General features: G+C 44.3%; 1 protein-coding gene across 5 annotated transcripts in view; it reads right to left on the bottom strand.

Annotated features, from left to right (window-relative positions):
* LOC147056268 (uncharacterized) overlaps positions 1-16,682 on the bottom strand; it is an 89,100-nt gene that overhangs the window by 59,370 nt on the left and 13,048 nt on the right. For all 5 annotated transcript variants that reach the window (XM_085911721.1, XM_085911722.1, XM_085911719.1 and 2 more), the window contains 2 exons: positions 1,545-2,853; positions 1,017-1,466 (listed from right to left, as the gene is read on the bottom strand). In XM_085911721.1, coding sequence (XP_085767847.1) covers positions 1,017-1,466; positions 1,545-2,654 — 1,560 coding nt within the window. In that variant the 5' untranslated portion in view covers positions 2,655-2,853. The remainder of the gene's footprint in view (positions 1-1,016; positions 1,467-1,544; positions 2,854-16,682) is intronic.

Raw genomic sequence — 16,682 nt, 5'->3', positions numbered from 1 at the left:
AATCTTTTCACGGACCGGCCTTCATATAAATAAATAATAAATGTATAATAAAAACCGCATAAAAATAAAACTCACTCTTAAGTATCTTCTCCGTAGCTTTGCGGGCTCGACTGCAGAAACATGTTACATGACCGGGACGAGCGTCTTGACCTGAATTAATTGATCGTCGATAAAATTTCTGTGCGGCCCGATACCAAATGACCCACGGACCGGTACCGGTGGTTGGGGGACTGCTGGCATACAGTCCCTCATGGAACTAAGGATTGAAGGCTGAGTTGGGATGGTGGTGTTTATGTGGTAACACACTTCCGTTGTTCTGCTATATGATTGGCTGAAAAGACAGTATGATTACGTTTAGGATTGTGGTTGGTCTGTTTTGCGGAAGTGGGATTGTAGTTCAAACATGGACAATTTTTGCGAAGAAAACGTCCATAAACAATGTGCAATTGGTGATTATTTGATTTATTGACGCGTTCGACATTTGATTTTGTATTTTCTAGAATTGTTTTTAGAAGTTTTCTTTGCAAAAATCATGACATCATCAAACAGCGGTCCGTGAAAATATTTTCTGACAGTAACCTGGTCCGTGGTGCTAAAAAGGTTGGGGACTACTGGTGTAGAGGTCACAGACCACATTCACATGCATGTGCTCTTTTCTTTTAACAATGTCAATTTGGAAGTTTTAAGTTTTGAGTTTTGGTTGCCTTTCATTTGTTTTTCATCCAACCCACAACTCTAGTTCATACAGAGTGACAATGGCTGTTTTTTAAGATAATTTCAAAATTCTCAGGCCCATCATGGAGCTAACAACCCCACCCAATTTCCACATGTTCTCACTAATAATAGATTCCAGCTGATGGCAACACAAAACTATTTCACAGTGACTATACACATAATCCATAAGCCCTAAGGACAGATATTTTTCCTTGAACTCATTTGATGAAAAACAACATCAAGTTTAACCCAAGTCTGAAGGTGATGAGCTCAGATGAAAACACTATTAAAAAGGCACTTACCCAGGAGGGATTTTTCGGTTCATCCAAATTGGCCAGAGTCAGAAGAGCCTCACCAGCGTCCTCCCAATAGTCCTCCACACATACTTCACCAGGTATGGAACTCTGATTCTTACACTGTACATTTACTAAATTTTTATCAGAAAGCTCCTGGACTAGCTTTCTGGGTGTTATCGTGCATTGCTCTTCAGTCACCTCTGTGTGCATGGCACCGGCGCAGTGTGAAAGTGTTCCGCTGAAGGCCAAACTCTGCCTTTTTGACTTTTTTGAGTCACTGGTTGCTGTCTTATGGCTGGTATTGTTGTTAGTGTTCTTCTGTCCTCGGATGGGTTTCAGAATATCAGCCACTTTAACAGTACCACTAGATGGTCTTTGCCTTTTACCGCCATAAAAAGTCTTCATTTCCTCCTTCCTAGGGGAAGTCTTACTTTCAATCGCTGATGCAGACTTATTCTATAAAAATCAAGAGGAAAAGTTCAGAACAAGAAATATTGAATAAGACATAAGGTGGATAAAACAAAACCACAATACCTGGCCCGTTATTTTTGGTGGCGACGGTGTGGGTCGTGATCGAACTTTAGCCTTGATGTTTTTAAAGTTCAATTTGGATAGCCTATTTTCGTCAACATTTGACATTTTGGAAGCTCCAGCCAAGGGAATGTTTGATTTGAGTTTTAGTCTGCTTGGGTTGCTGGCAAGTTTCACATACTTTTCTGTGCAATTTAGTAAACGGACATTGTCCTTGGCTTCTTGGACAGGACTGACTGCAGAGGGAGTAACAGCCAATTTGTGGGTGGTGCCATTAATGTCCTCAGATGTTTTGCCAAGCGAAGTCAGGGGACACATAATCTGTACTTCTTCAACGCCTACCTCTGATCTCGGATCATTCATAGTTTCATTGTTACTGAGCTGGTGCTCAGGCATCAGTCCAGAGTGCACTCTGCTAAACAAGCTTGGATTGGGTGAGTTTGTATGGGCTGTGCTGGTTCTCCGTGCACCAAAGTCTGAGCTGATTGAAAAATACAAACCTTCATCTTCAGCAGCATCATCATGATCAGCAAAGTCATCATCTACAAGTATTTCAGTTTCTTCTGAGTCCAGAGTTGATGAGCCATGTCTCTTTCTATTTCTGTTGTCACAATTATTACCATGGTCCTCAGTATCAGATATCAGAGGTGGGGACAGAGCAAGGTTGTCATTGTCAATCCTGGTTTCTTGATGTTCACCAGCACTGGCATCAAGGTAAACTGATAAAGAGTTGTCATTTGATTCTGACATCTCATTTGCTGTTTGTATTTTTGTAAATGCACTGTCATTATTTTTGTCGAAAATATTTTTGTCCTCGTGCACACAGTTGGAAATGTCATCCTCTTCAATTTCTTTTGTTTCAGTCAATAAAGTCGTTGTCAGGGTGACTTCGAGCATGTCATAGTCTTGAGGACTGACAGTATATCCACTGCTGATGCTGCTCCGACTGCACAATGAGTCTGGAGAAGATTCTCCCAAACTGGAAGGCGACGAAGATGAGGAAGTTGGAAGAGCATTTCCATTGTGGTCTCCTGCACTGTGAAGAGAGACTTTCATGCTGGTGTCACTTTTCTCCTCATCGGCGACACTCTCACTGGGCTTACAAATACTCATCTTATTGTAAGGACCATTAAGTCACCCTACAATACCGCAGAAATTTCAACCACCTTGAGCTGAACAAAATAGAAAGAACGTGAACATCTTCAGACTCTCAAAAGTCCAATCCATTGTCTGGACTCAGAAGGTTTGGAGCGTCACTTCAGTATCCAAGAGGGATGCTTCGGGGATTGGCTTCATCGTCAGACCAAAACATCTGAAAGAGCAGAAGGAAGGAAATTTGTCTAATGTGCTTGTGACTGTGTAACACAGACTTCAACTAAATTAATTGTCAAACTGATGTAGTTATTCATTCATCCATCCATCTATCCATCAATTGTCTGTACCGCTTGTTCCCACGGGGGTTGTGGGTGTGCTGGAGACGATCCCAGAAATCATCGGGCAGTAGGTGAGGGACACCCTGAACTGGTTTCCAACCAATCGCAGGGCACACAGAGACGAACAAACAGCCGCACTCGCACTCACACCTATGGGCAAATTGGAGTGCTCAATCGGCCCACCAAGCATGTTTTGGGGATGTGGGAGGAAACCGGAGTGCCCAGAGAAAACCCACACAGACACGGAGAGAACATGCAAACTTCACACAGGGAGGCCCGGAGGTGGATTCGAACTCTCCTCTGAACTGCGAGGCGGACGTGCTAACCAGTGTTCCACCGTGCCGCGCTGATGTAGTTATTTGGGCAGCAAAATAAATTTGTGGTTGGATGGACAATGAGAACAAAATAGAAGATGTCCCAAATGTGCAATCCCTCTCAAATTTTGTCATGGGGATACTTCAAGCTAAAAGCCTGTATGCTACAAAACCAACTACATTTAAACCTGCACGTCTGTCTGCATGACTACTGTACGATGAATAACTAGACCTGTGCTGCCCTCTGCAGGTTAAAGTTGATTGAGGCATGGCTCAATGCAACGTCAACAAATAGATTAATTTTCAGCATGGTCAAATTTTCACCAAATAAGTGTCCCTCTTCATCCATATAAATCAACAAATTGTGCTATAACTATACTGTACAGTGAACGTATATGCGACTGTGTGGGGACTATGTGTTTATATGGGTCAGAGGCAAAATGAAAGGAGGAGCAGCTATATAAAGATGATCAGATTAAGGACAGTGTGCAATTTTCATTATCTAGTAATGACTGTTGGGCCTCTGGGTGACAACTCCAGGTACAGAGAATATACATGTACCTTACTGAAGAAGAATCCCCTAACTTTTGTGCTGTTCAAATTGATGTTTCAAGTTGAAACTCAATTGTGAAAAATACACCTTTAGATTTTCACACGTGACATCAAGCACAATATTATGGTCTCTATATCCAGTATGTAATTCACCTGGCTCTTTAGATGACCTTAGAACCATGGAACATTCCATCAATTTCAATTACAATTTCAATAACAATTGCAATAGTACCATTATAATTATAATGTATAATTATATATTTTTCATTCATTTTCTGAACCGCTTTGTCCCCACGGGGGTCGCGGGCGTGCTGGAGCCTATCCCAGCCGTCATCGGGGAGTAGGCGGGGAACACCCTGAACCGGTTGCCAGCCAATCGCAGGGCACACAGAGATGAACAACCATCCGCACTCACACTCATACCTAGGGACAATTTAGAGTCTTCAATCGGCCTACCAAGCATGTTTTTGGGAGGAAACCGGAGTGCCCGGAGAAAACCCACACGGGCTCGGGGAGAACATGTAAACTCCACACAGGGAGGGCCGGAGGTGGAATCGAACCCGCACCCTCCTAACTGTGAGGCGGACGTGCTACCCACTGCCCCACCGAGCCGCCTGTATAATCATATAATAAAGCTAAATAATATATAATTATAATAAATTAGCATACATGCACAAATAGGTTTCTAGGTGTATTTATCTACAGTACCGTATTTTCCGGACTATAAGGCGCATCTAAAAACCTAAAATTTTCTCAAAAGCCGACAGTGCGCCTTATAGTCCGGTACGCCTTATATATGGATCAATTTATGAATTTGTTGATCCATACTGGTTGTACACAGTGCACAGTGCTCTGCCAAAATTTTCAGTACGTTTTGGTACAACTAGTAAATTACAATGTCGCATTACTTACCAGCATTACGGCAACCGTGGTCAGGGGGCGTCACTGAATAGCTGTTGTATCTGTGAGGCTATTTTATGTCAAAATAGGCTGCTCTGTTAATGTTTCGAGTAAATTTACGGATCGATATGGAAGGGAAACATAGGTAAACAGTACCAAGGTGTTAGATCGAACTTTAGTCAGTTCCGATCATTTTTTAAGCCCTCGTTTGAGAAACGCGATTGTTTACACTTTGCTGAGGCTCATGGGAGTCTGCGAGCTGAGGCTCATGGGAGTTTGCGGGTGGCTAATGCTATAGTGATAGCTGCTATACGCACGATGGTATTTCATGTCAAAATAGGCTGCTCTGTTAATGTTTTGAGTACATTTACGGATCGATACGGAAGGGAAACATAGGTAAGAAGTAAAAAGGTGTTAGATCGAACCTTCGTCAGTTCTGATAATTTTTTAAGCCCTCGTTTGAGAAACGCGATTGTTTACACTTTGCTGAGGCTCATGGGAGTCTGCGAGCTGAGGCTCATGGGAGTTTGCGGGTGGCTAATGCTATAGTGATAGCTGTTATACGCACGATACTATTTCATCTCAAAATAGGCTGCTCTGTTAATGTTTCGAGTAAATTTACGGATCGATATGAAAGGGAAACATAGGTAAGCGATACCAAGGTGTTAGATCGAACTTTAGTCAGTTCTGATCATTTTATAGGATAGTTTGAGAAACGCGATTGTTTACAGAGGGCCCATTGGTTATTGGCTAGCGGATGCATATCGCAACCCTAGTCAACCGCAGTTTGTTGCAGTATAGCTTCTATTTTATGCGCCTTATAATCCGGTGCGCTTTATATATGGACAAAGTTTTAAAATGGGCCGTTAATTGAAGGTGCGCCTTAAAATCCGGTGTGCCTTTTGGTCCGGAAAATACGGTAATTCCTCATAAAAGATTTTGGACTGTTCTCCAAAAAAAGCATTTCCGGTTATGCAGTTCACATGAGTACTTGAATAATCTGAACACTCCGTTCAATAATGTGCATGTTAACAGTTAAATAATCTGATCACTCCATCCGATAATGTGCATGTTAACAGGCTCACTGCAAGGTTGAGCTGCATTCAGTTTCAACTAGCCTTGAGTAATCCTCCCTCAAAAATAATCTGGTAAGTGACAATGAATTGTTCCAATTGAACTGTGAGGAATGTTAAAATTTTACATAACCAGTGCCTATTTTTTGGGGGGGGTGGCGGGGCGTTAACTCAACCCTGGAATAGATTATTTCTATTTTTGTTATTTTCTTTTCTTTCTTTTACTAATTTATTGAGAATTGGATCAGGTTTGCAATCATGTTTTCTTAAAATTAAGAGTTAATTATGTTTTGTGCACAATCCTGCAGGATTTTCATGAGAACAGGCTCTGAAACATGCATTCCACTGGCATGAACGGTGGTTTCACTGGCAGAGATAACCTAAACCAATTAGGTTGTCAACTCACTAAACATCTCTATCAGTTTTCTTCTGCCCACAGAAATGAACCATCCCAAAGAGCAAAGCGCAGCCAATCATCAACACATTGGGGTCATGAAAACTGGGCTGTAGCAACCTTCAGGCAATCACTTGGATGTCGTCATCCAAGTGTTTAAAAATGTGCCGAGGGGAATCTTCAAGACTGCACTGCCTATCTATTCATACGTAATTGCATTCCAAACAGATCTTGAAGCAGTGCTGAAACTACTTCTCACTACAGTAATTTTCGGACTATAAGTCACGTTTTTTTTCTTAGTTTGGGTGGTGGTGGGGGGGGGACTTATATTCAGGAGCGACTAATATGTAATTTTTTTCAAAGATTTTCAAAATTCAAAAATCCGTGATGTAGTGAAACCGCGATAAACGAACCGGGATGTAGCAAGGGATTACTCTCAATTGAACTGGAAGTGACGTCACCCGTGCCGCGCGGCGGTTGTTTACAAGGATTCGATCACGGGATGACGAAGATGACGAAGATGACGAAGGGACCCACGTACTACCGGCATCATTAGTGGCTTTGTTTGGAAGTGACACGGAGGACGAAGAGTTTGAAGGATTTAATGATTTGAAGTGACACAGAAGGTTTGAAAAACTATTATGGCTTTTACGCACGCCTGGTCCTTCTCGACGGGAGTTCTCTTTCCCCTACGTGGATGGAAGTCGGGGGCCGGCGCTCGGCCGGGTGGCTGTCCAGGGACGGTGGATGGGGCTCAGACATGGCTTTTACGCACGCCCGGTCATACTCTACGGAGCTTTCTTTCACCTCCGTGGCTGGAAGTTCAGTAGTTGTTGGCTCGTTGAACTCTTGTTTTGTTAACTAAAGAGCCGTTTACCAAACCCACGTCTTTGCTGGTACTTTGTTAACGCTACAATATAGTTATATACTAGATCTGTGCAGCGCACGCGCGGCGTTGTTGACATAAAGAAAGAGGAATTTGATAGATGGATTTAATGATTTGGAGTGACACAGATGGTTTTCTAATGTTGTTGTTATATGATAGTTATTTGAAATCTACTTTATATATCGTTATATGGGTCTGTAGAATAATTAGAAATGCAACTTACAACGGGTTCGACGTCAGCATATGCGGCGCATACGCGGCATTGTTTACATAAAGCAAGATCGATGGATTTAATGAATTGGAGTGACACAGATGGTTTGATACACGTGTTATTTATGTCATACTTACTTGAATAACTCTGAATGTTACGTCAGGCCCGTTCTCAGCTCCTCGTTTGTGTATGTGTCACGTTAGCATACCGTATCGTTTAGCAGGTTGTTGGTGGTTCATGTCTGTTTTTGGTGTTGGATTTTGACAAATAAATTTGCCCCAAAAGCGCCACTTATACTCCGGTGCGACATATATGTTTTTTTTTTCACTTTAATGTGCATTTTATGGCTGGTGCGACTTATACTCCGGAGCAACTTACAGTCCGAAAATTACACTATCTTTTTCCCAATGTTTTAACTATGCAACACATGAAGTTGATAACTACTGAATAAACTGTGTGTATTTTCCACTTCATGCATACAATAGCAACAGAGACAGTGTAGTGGCAAACTTTGTTCATGGGGTTCATTAATTGAACCACTTCTTCGTGTGGGCATCTTAAGGTTTTCTGACTCGTATCCTTATCTAATGCATTTCCATCATACATATTGCTTCAGTGATGTAGTGATGGATCAGTTAAGTTTGCTTTTGTTTTCTTTAACTCTTGAACGTTATGATCAATTTCTGAACAAAATAATCTTCTCAATAAAAAACACAAGAACGTTCACATAAAACGGCAATATCACTTTATCAAACACCGTCAATCTCATAATGCATGGGATACGGATAAGGTAAAAAAAACTACGTGCCTTCATTGCTACTCGCCTGTGCACTTCTCTTGTTCTAAATCACATGTATCCCATAGAAACCTACTAATACTAAAATTATACATAACTAATTTAAAGCTTTCCTAATATTCTTCTGAATGATCAAACTAAAAAACTTTCATCCAAATTGCTTTCCAATAAATTCTCACTTTCTAATTGTTTTCTGCTTAATCTTTTCAACTCTAACCATACAGCGGTACCTTGATTTACAAGTTTAATTAGTTCTGTGACTGTGGTTATAGGTCAAATCATTCATCTCTTAAAACAACCTCTACCATAAAAACAAATAGAAATGCCATTACCTGTGTTACAGACCCCTAAAACATTTTTGAAAGGGATATTGTCTTTGAAAAGAACAAAAACAATTACCATGACACAATTTGAGACAGTGGATGATAACTATACCGGATTTGGTTCAAGAGCTCATACCATCTGACTCTTTCAGAACTATTGTGAAATCTGTACTATGTCTCTCTACGTCTGGCACCGCAGGATTTGAGTCCCTGGCAACGTAGTGTTTTACTGATGGTAGTCTTTGTTACTTTGGTCCCAGCTCTCTGCAGATCATTCACTAGGTCCCTCTGTGTTTTAGTGGGATTTTTGTTCACCATTCTTGTGATCATTTTGACCCCACGAGGTGAGATCTTGCGTGGAGCCCCAGATCAAGGCCATTATTGACCAAATACCGTAATTTTCGGACTATAAGTCACGTTTTTTTCTTAGTTTGGGTGGGGGGCGATTTATACTTAGGAGCGACTTATATGTGAATTTTTTCACAAATTTTCAAAATAAAAAAAATTAAAAAAGGGAAACCACGATAAACTAACCGCGATGTGGCAAGGGATTGCTGTAATTTGAATTTCAAGTGACGTCAGCCCGCGGCGGTTGTTTACATAAAGGACAAAAATTCTATCACGGGATCTTCTTTCGTGTAACATCAGAGCTCCAACTTAGTGTCGTGGAGCCACGCCAGCATCTCTTGTCCCAGGTCAAAGAGGCCGGCCTCCGACGGTGGTCTATATAGGGGGCAGGTGTTGATGATGTGATCGGCCGTCTGCTCGGGGTCTCCGCACTTGCAAGCTGCACTATCCGCCAGTCCCCACTGTCGCATGGATGCGTTGAAGCGCCCAACACCCGATCTTAAACGGTTAAGTGTGGTCCACTGCTGGCGAGGTAGTTCGTCTCCTCCCATGGCGCCGTCTCCTGGATCCCAGATGTAACGGTGCATGAGGGAAGGACCAGCTGCCTCCCACTCCTGCTTCCAAGCTGCTGCCAGCCAGGCATCTCTGGAGATGTCGTCGGGGATGGATTTGAGCATCTCTTGTGCTACAATGTTGTAGGCGTGGCGCCTCTTGAGTCTGCTTGGTGGAGCTGGAGTTGTTGTGGTGCTATGCAGGATGTGCCAGTTGTTATTTTTTGCCTTTCTGGCGAGAACGAGGGTGGCAGCCTCGCGGCAAAGGTTTGCTGGCGCTAGTCCCGCAAGGACAGGTAAGAGAGACACGGGGGTGGGCTTCAGGCATCCTGTTATTATTCGGAGGGCGTTGTTGATTGCCGCATCCACCTTTTTGGCGTGGGGGCTTCTGTTCCAAACTGGGGCACAGTACTCGGCTGCAGAGAAGACCAGCGCTTGAGTAGAAATCCGCAAGGTCTTAGCAGAGGCTCCCCACGTTGTTCCAACAAGGCGGCGGATCAGTGCAACCCTGGATGTCACCTTTGCCTTCAGATCGTCAAGGTGTTGTTTGAAGGATAGGGTCCGATCCAGACGCACGCCGAGGTACTTTGGGGCTCGTTGAACCTCCAGGCGTTTGCCCTCAATGCTCACTGCAAGTTCTCTCCTTGCTTCCCTGGTGCAAAGATGGTATGACGCAGCAACAGTCTTTTCAAGGCTGAGCTGGAGACGCCACTTTCGAAGGTATGCTACCATGGTGCGCATATCTTCATTCAGGCCGTCTTCCGTCGCCTTCCATGTTGGTCGGCTCAGCATGATGGCAAGGTCGTCTGCATAGCCATACTTTCTGGACGCTGTGTCCGGTAGATCGTATATATAGATGTTAAATAGGATTGGTGAGAGAACTGACCCTTGCGGTACCCCGCTCCTCAGTCTTCGGAGCCTACTGCACTGCCCACTGCTGGTTTGGAGAGTAAAGCTACGGTTGGAAAGCGTCTCCATGATGAACTGCACCATGTGCCGGTCCGGTACGGTCCTCAGCAGTTTCAGATGGAGTCCCCGGTGCCAAACTGTGTCGTATGCGGCAGTTAGGTCCAGGTATACCACTCCAGCTTTCTCCTTATCCTGGAAGCTGTTCTCTATGTCCTGAGAGAGTAGGGTAACCTGGTCTGCTGTTGACCTTCCTCGTCGGAAACCAGCTTGTTCCGGTGGGAGCTGTGGGTCCACCACTGGCTCTATACGCCTTTCTATCAATATTTCCAGGATCTTAAATGGGGCGCACAGCAGTGAGATGGGCCTGTATGACTTGGGGTCCTTCGCATCTTTATTTGGCTTCAACAGAGCTATCACAGAGGCCCTACGCCAGATCTTTGGGAGCTTTAGTCTCCGGTAGCATGATGTGAAGAAGGCTCTAAGCCAACTAGATGTTGTTGGGCCCTGGTGGATGACAAACTCCGGGTGGATATTGTCACGGCCCGGGGATTTGCCCGGCTTTAGCTTACTCATGGCCTCACTGAATTCCTCTGCTGTAAAGGGTCCCGAGAGATTGGAATCGACGCTGGCCGCTCTTAAGGTACAAGACACCTCACGCGATATCAGTCGTGCAAGGTCTTTGTCTGCTTCCGGGAAGCGGCCATTCTTCAGGAGCTGGGAGGCGATTGCATTTGCAGTGACTGGGCATCTGTGGGCTGATGTATTTCTGCCTGTGAGCTGGTTGATGGTCTGCCACGCCTTCCGGCTGGAATGGGTGAAGTTAATTGATTCAACGACTTCTGTCCATCTCGCCTTGCGGGAGAAGTCCAGCTTTTCGAGCAGTGCTGCTGCCGTTGCGTCCTCCTCTTCTCTAGAGCTAGCTCTCTGATGTTCCCTCAGGAGACGGCTACACTCCTCATCCCAGCCTGGGATGTAGTTCCTGTTATATCCACGTGGGATACTCTTCTTTGCCGCATGCAGGAGGATATGGCAGTAGGTTGCATAGGCTGCATCCACATCTGTGGACTCAGGGTCTGGCAAGCCGGCTGACCTACTTTCCGTCTCCTCAGCATACGTCTCCCAGTTGGCTTTTCGGAAGTTCCATCTCTTCACTGGCTTCCCTGGAACCGGTTCCACCAGTGATGGAACTTTGATGATGGAGGGTCGGTGGTGTGAGCGGGGGAACCTGTCAAGGACACGCCTCTCCGGTCTAGGGTCGTTGCTGCGGCAAATGACGAAGGCCAGGTCCGGGTTGGTGGCGGTGTTCCAGCGTGCAGAGAAGAAGGTTGGCGGTTCCTTGGGGTCGTACAGCAGCTGGGCATCAGTGTTGGAAGCCCATTCGCACAGCGCCACTCCGCTAGGTGTTGAGTTGTTGTACCCCCAGTCTGTGTGCTGACAGTTGAAGTCACCTGCGTAGATTGCGGGTGCAGTTGCAGGTGGGATTGACGTTGTGGTTAGCTCCGATGTTGGGGGCTTGTAAACGTTGATGACTAAGGTTTCCTGGATTTTGGTCACCAGCCACTCGATGTTGGAGCCTGGTGGGGATTGGCTACAGGCTGCCCAGCTTATTCCATTGCGTACAAAGGTTGCCACTCCGTGCTGCTTGGTGTTGATGGACCCAGCGAGATAAAACCCAGGGATCTTGAGGATGTTGTTGGTTGTGCAGTGCGTCTCCTGTATGAGCAGGACCGTGGCCCCGTTGGAGTCGGCCAGGTGCCGTAGGACTTCGAGTTTGGCGATGGTAAGTCCCTCGACATTAAGTTGAAGCACCGACAGACCTCGGTATTCGACGGTCGGGATGGCTGCCCGTCCGCCATTCCTCAGTCTGCCGGCTCTGCGTGCTCTGCGTTTGTTTGTCGACATTAGTTTCACAAGCGGGTTTTGCTCCCTGACCTTGCTACTCACAGGGAAGACCGCGTGAAGGTTGTCGTACATCTTCCCCTATCACGGGATGACGAAGATGATGAAGGGCCCCACGTACTACCGGCATCATTAGCGGCTTTGTTTGTAAGTGACACGGAGGACGAAGAGTTTGAAGGATTTAATGATTTGGAGTGACACAGAGGTTTGAAAAACTATTATGGCTTTTATGCACGCCCGGTCCGACTCGGCGGAGCTCTATTTCACCTCCGTGGATGGAAGTCGGGGGCCGGGGCTCGGCTGGGTCGCTGTCCGGGGACGGTGGATGGGGTTCAGACATGGCTTTTACGCAGGCCCGGTCCTATTTTATGAAGCTCTTTTCCACCTCCGCGGCTGGAAGTTCAGTAGTTGTTGCCTCGTTGAACTCGTTTTGTTAAATAGCCATTTACCAAACCCACATATTTGCTTGTACTTTGTTAACGCCACAATATAGCTCAGTGGCCTAGTAGTAGAGTGTCCGCCCTGAGACTGGAAGGTTGTGGGTTCAAACCAAAGACTATAAAAATGGAACCCATTGCCTCCCTGCTTGGCACTCAGCATTAAAGGTTGGAATTGGGGGGTTAGATCACCAAATGATTCCCGAGCCTAATGGACTGCTTCCGCTTAATGAGGCCTCGCCTCCAAATTTTGTGAGCTCACATGTGGCGCGTCCTCGAAAAAAGGGTGGGGGTGTTGCCCTCATCTCAAATTCCGATCTTAGATTTACATTCGATAAATGTATTTAAAACATTTGAAGTTCTCACTGTCCGATCCACCGTTTTACCGTCATTTTATCTTGCTGTTATTTACCATCCACCCGGGGCTTACTCTGGCTTCCTGGATGAATTTTCAGAATTTGTGGCTGATCTAGTGACAAATGTGGATAATATAATAATCATGGGCGATTTTAATATCCACATGAATTTACCGTCAGAGGCACTTACTTCGGCATTTCAGACTCTGATACATTTGGTTTTACGCAAGCCGTACAGGCAGCAACGCATAAGAATGGAAATACCTTAGATCAGGTATTATTCAGAGGACTGGCAACCTCAAATATAACAGTACTGCCATACACTAGTAAGATCGTTGGGGCCCCGCTCCCCTCCCTGAAGGACATTTACACCTCCCGTCTCACCCGCAAGGCGACCGCGATTGTGAGTGATGTGAGTCACCCTGCTCACTCTTTGTTTGATCTTCTGCCCTCTGGGAAGAGGTACAGATGCCTGCGCTACCGCACCACCAGACTCGCCAACAGCTTCGTACTCCAAGCTGTCAGGATCCTGAATTCTCTCCCCCCTCCACCCTTGGCTGCTTGACGTCTTGTTCTTTTGCGCTTTATTCTGGCTGTCTGCTGTATGCACGCTTGCTCCATTTTGCTCCTCTTATTTATCTATTTATTTATTTATTTATTGTTTACTAATTTGGGTTATTTGCTTATTACTTATTCATCGCTCTTGTCTATTCGTTTTTACTCTTTGTGCTATTTGCTTGTATGTGTTGTGTAATGTGTCTAGTCACCGTGGGACGGTGGGAAACGTAATTTCGATCTCTTTGTGTGTCTTAACGTGAAGAAATTGACAATAAAGCTGACTTTGACTTTGACATTAAGAACATAACCAGAATTTCGTTTTTTCACCTTCGTAATATTGCTAAGATTCGCCCAATCCTCTCGACCGGTGATGCGGAAATTATTATACATGCGTTTATCACGTCGCCCCTTGACTACTGTAATGCATTATTCTCTGGTCTTCCCAAGTCCAGCATCAAAGGTCTACAGTTAGTACAAAATGCTGCTGCAAGGCTGCTCTCACGGACAAGAAAATTTGATCACATGACCACAATGGCTTAGCGCCTTCATATCTCGTCGACCTAGTTGTTCCTTATGTTCCGTCTCGTAACCTTCGTTCGCAAAGCGCTAGTCTTTTAGTGACACAGAGGGCCAAGAAAATGTCTGCAGGGTCTAGAGCATTTTCTATTCGGGCTCCAGAGCTCTGGAATGCCCTACCAATGGATATTAGAACTGCTACCTCAGTAGAAACATTTAAGACACGTTTAAAGACATATTTCTATGATATGGCCTTTAATGAACCTGTAGTGGCCAATTCGGCAGGAGTTTGTTTTTGCTCCCTCTCCCCGACCCCACTTCCCCCACCCCTCCCCGGCTGGGAGACATAGGTGACATTAGGTGACACCCAAGCTGACAGCTGCTATCTAGATTCTCGTGGACCAAATTCAGGATGAGGGAACTGCAGTGGATTACCCTCCTCGAAGACACTGCCAGTACGATCGAGGGCTCCTCTGACAGCTCTTCGCTTTGGCCTGGACATCCACTTTTTGATTTCCATGTTTTGTATTTTAAAAACACAAAACACTTTGCATCCATTGCAGCCTGGTAATCCTGAAAGGGGGATCCTTGTCAATTGAAGAATTGTCAATTGTTTGTCTATGTGAAGCCCTTTGAGACAGCTTGTGATTTAGGGCTATACAAATAAACTTGACTTGAATAATTTTTTAAAAAATCAGACAATGTGATTTTCTGGATTTTTTTTATTGTTTGTCTCTCATAGTTGAAGTGTACCAATGATGAAAATTACAGATGTCTCTCATCTTTCAAGTGGGAGAATTTGCACTGACTGTATGTGACTGACTAAATACTTTTTTGCGCCACTGCAGCCGACACCGAGCCACTTCTACATAAGAGAACGCATCTCAAACCTTCCCTCCTTAACTGAGATTGTCGAGAAAGTGTTCTTAATCAACTCAACAAATTCTTGAACTCAAACTTAAGCCCAGTTCACAGGGTAGGATAATCGCCCTGAATTTAGCCCGGAATTTCCCCTCCCGCAAAATAGGTCGGCCCCAATTCTAGTAATGCCTTGAAAGATAGTCTTATCAGATAAGAATTAAGAATCTTACTCGGTAGACAGTAAATGTTCTACTGGCACACGCAGTGGATGATAAATAGCCTTTTTGCAGATCACAGAGGAATATGGTATCCATAATAAGATAAGCAGCCACACTATCACTGACAAAACTGCCACCAAGTAAATCCATTTCCCAGTACATTTCAAAGCCATCATGCTTCTCAACTCTGTTACACACCAGCTCACAGTTCAAAGACAGCTAGATGGAACAGGACTTTCAAACAAGTAGAGGCTCAAAAGATCTGGGCCATAAAACAAGGTCCATGAGGAAGTGGTGACTGAGTGAACCCAGCTACAAGGATTGACTGCAGTTCGAGCTCCATTCTCACAGGCCACAGATGTGGCAGAGGTAGTCCAGTGACGGACGGCGCTGTGAAACGATAATTCTTTGCGGCGATCGCTCAGGCAATTATGCTTATGCTGTTGTGTAGTGCACGGACCGTGAAGTATTTTGGAACTCACCAGTAATCAGCAAACGTGAACAGTATTCTGTATGGCTTCCCCAAAATGCCAAGAGAAAAGGGTAAATATATTGTGAGGGATACTTTCAGGTTCTACTTAACGGTGGATAGTGATTTGTGCAAAAAATTTTTAGTTTTTCTATCTACATGACACCAGCTTATCCCTGGTTGTCTTCTCCTCTTCGTTCCAGCATGTGATTTAATGTCTGATCATATTTAGACCTGACACATGACACCAGCATTATTAGACAGATCTTGTAAAGATGATTTGAGTGATAGTAGTAATGGTTTTTAAAAAACTGCAAAGCATGTACATTCACATGAAATAAACTCAATGAGGATAAAGCAACTTTTCACCCTATGTGAATATATCATTATTTAACATATATGTACATATCTAGAACAGTCCTCCCCCAAAAGATCAGTAAGGGAGCAGAAGGCTCACCTTTACTTCATCGAAATATTTGGCAAGTACACCACTGCGTCACATTACAGCAGCACTTCTGCAGTCAGCAGAGATGCAGCCAGGAGTATGAGAGGCAGTGGTGCAACTCCAAGCTACACAGAAATCACATCCACAGCAAAAGCGGTTATCAAAGAAATAACAGCCTTCTCAGTCACTCAAAAATTTGTGAGTGTGTGATCAACATTCTATTCACCAACAGTCACAGTTGAAGGCTTGTCTCTTTTGATTTGTGATTTAAACAGGCAGTTTTTAGTGTAATGTGATATGACTGATGAAAGGTTTGTGACAGTGTGTTTTCAAATGAAGGAAAAGACTCCTGTGCACCACAGAAATAATAGTGGATACGCATGGTAATGATAGAAATACAAGGAAATTATTAATTGGAGTATGTGAAAATATTACAAATATGTAAAAACACTCAGGTATCTATGTGCAAATACAAGACCGATATGCTAATAATGTATTGAATTAGTAATCACTTCTGAAAACCTCTACCAGAACTGACAAAAATAGTGCAATGTACAAATGAAAGCACAAAGTAGCAAACAATTAGATTGGCTGTTTGCCATTCCAATCACAAAATGGTCCTGCAGTATCTCTACTGCAGATCTAGCTAACATCTCCCATCTCCCAACTATTACACCATCAATATGAGCAGA

Source organism: Syngnathus leptorhynchus, chromosome 5 (assembly GCF_054491065.1).
Source record: "Syngnathus leptorhynchus isolate UIUO chromosome 5, UIUO_Slep, whole genome shotgun sequence".
Taxonomy (NCBI): Eukaryota; Metazoa; Chordata; class Actinopteri; order Syngnathiformes; family Syngnathidae; genus Syngnathus; species Syngnathus leptorhynchus.
This window is presented reverse-complemented; position numbering and strand designations above follow the sequence as displayed.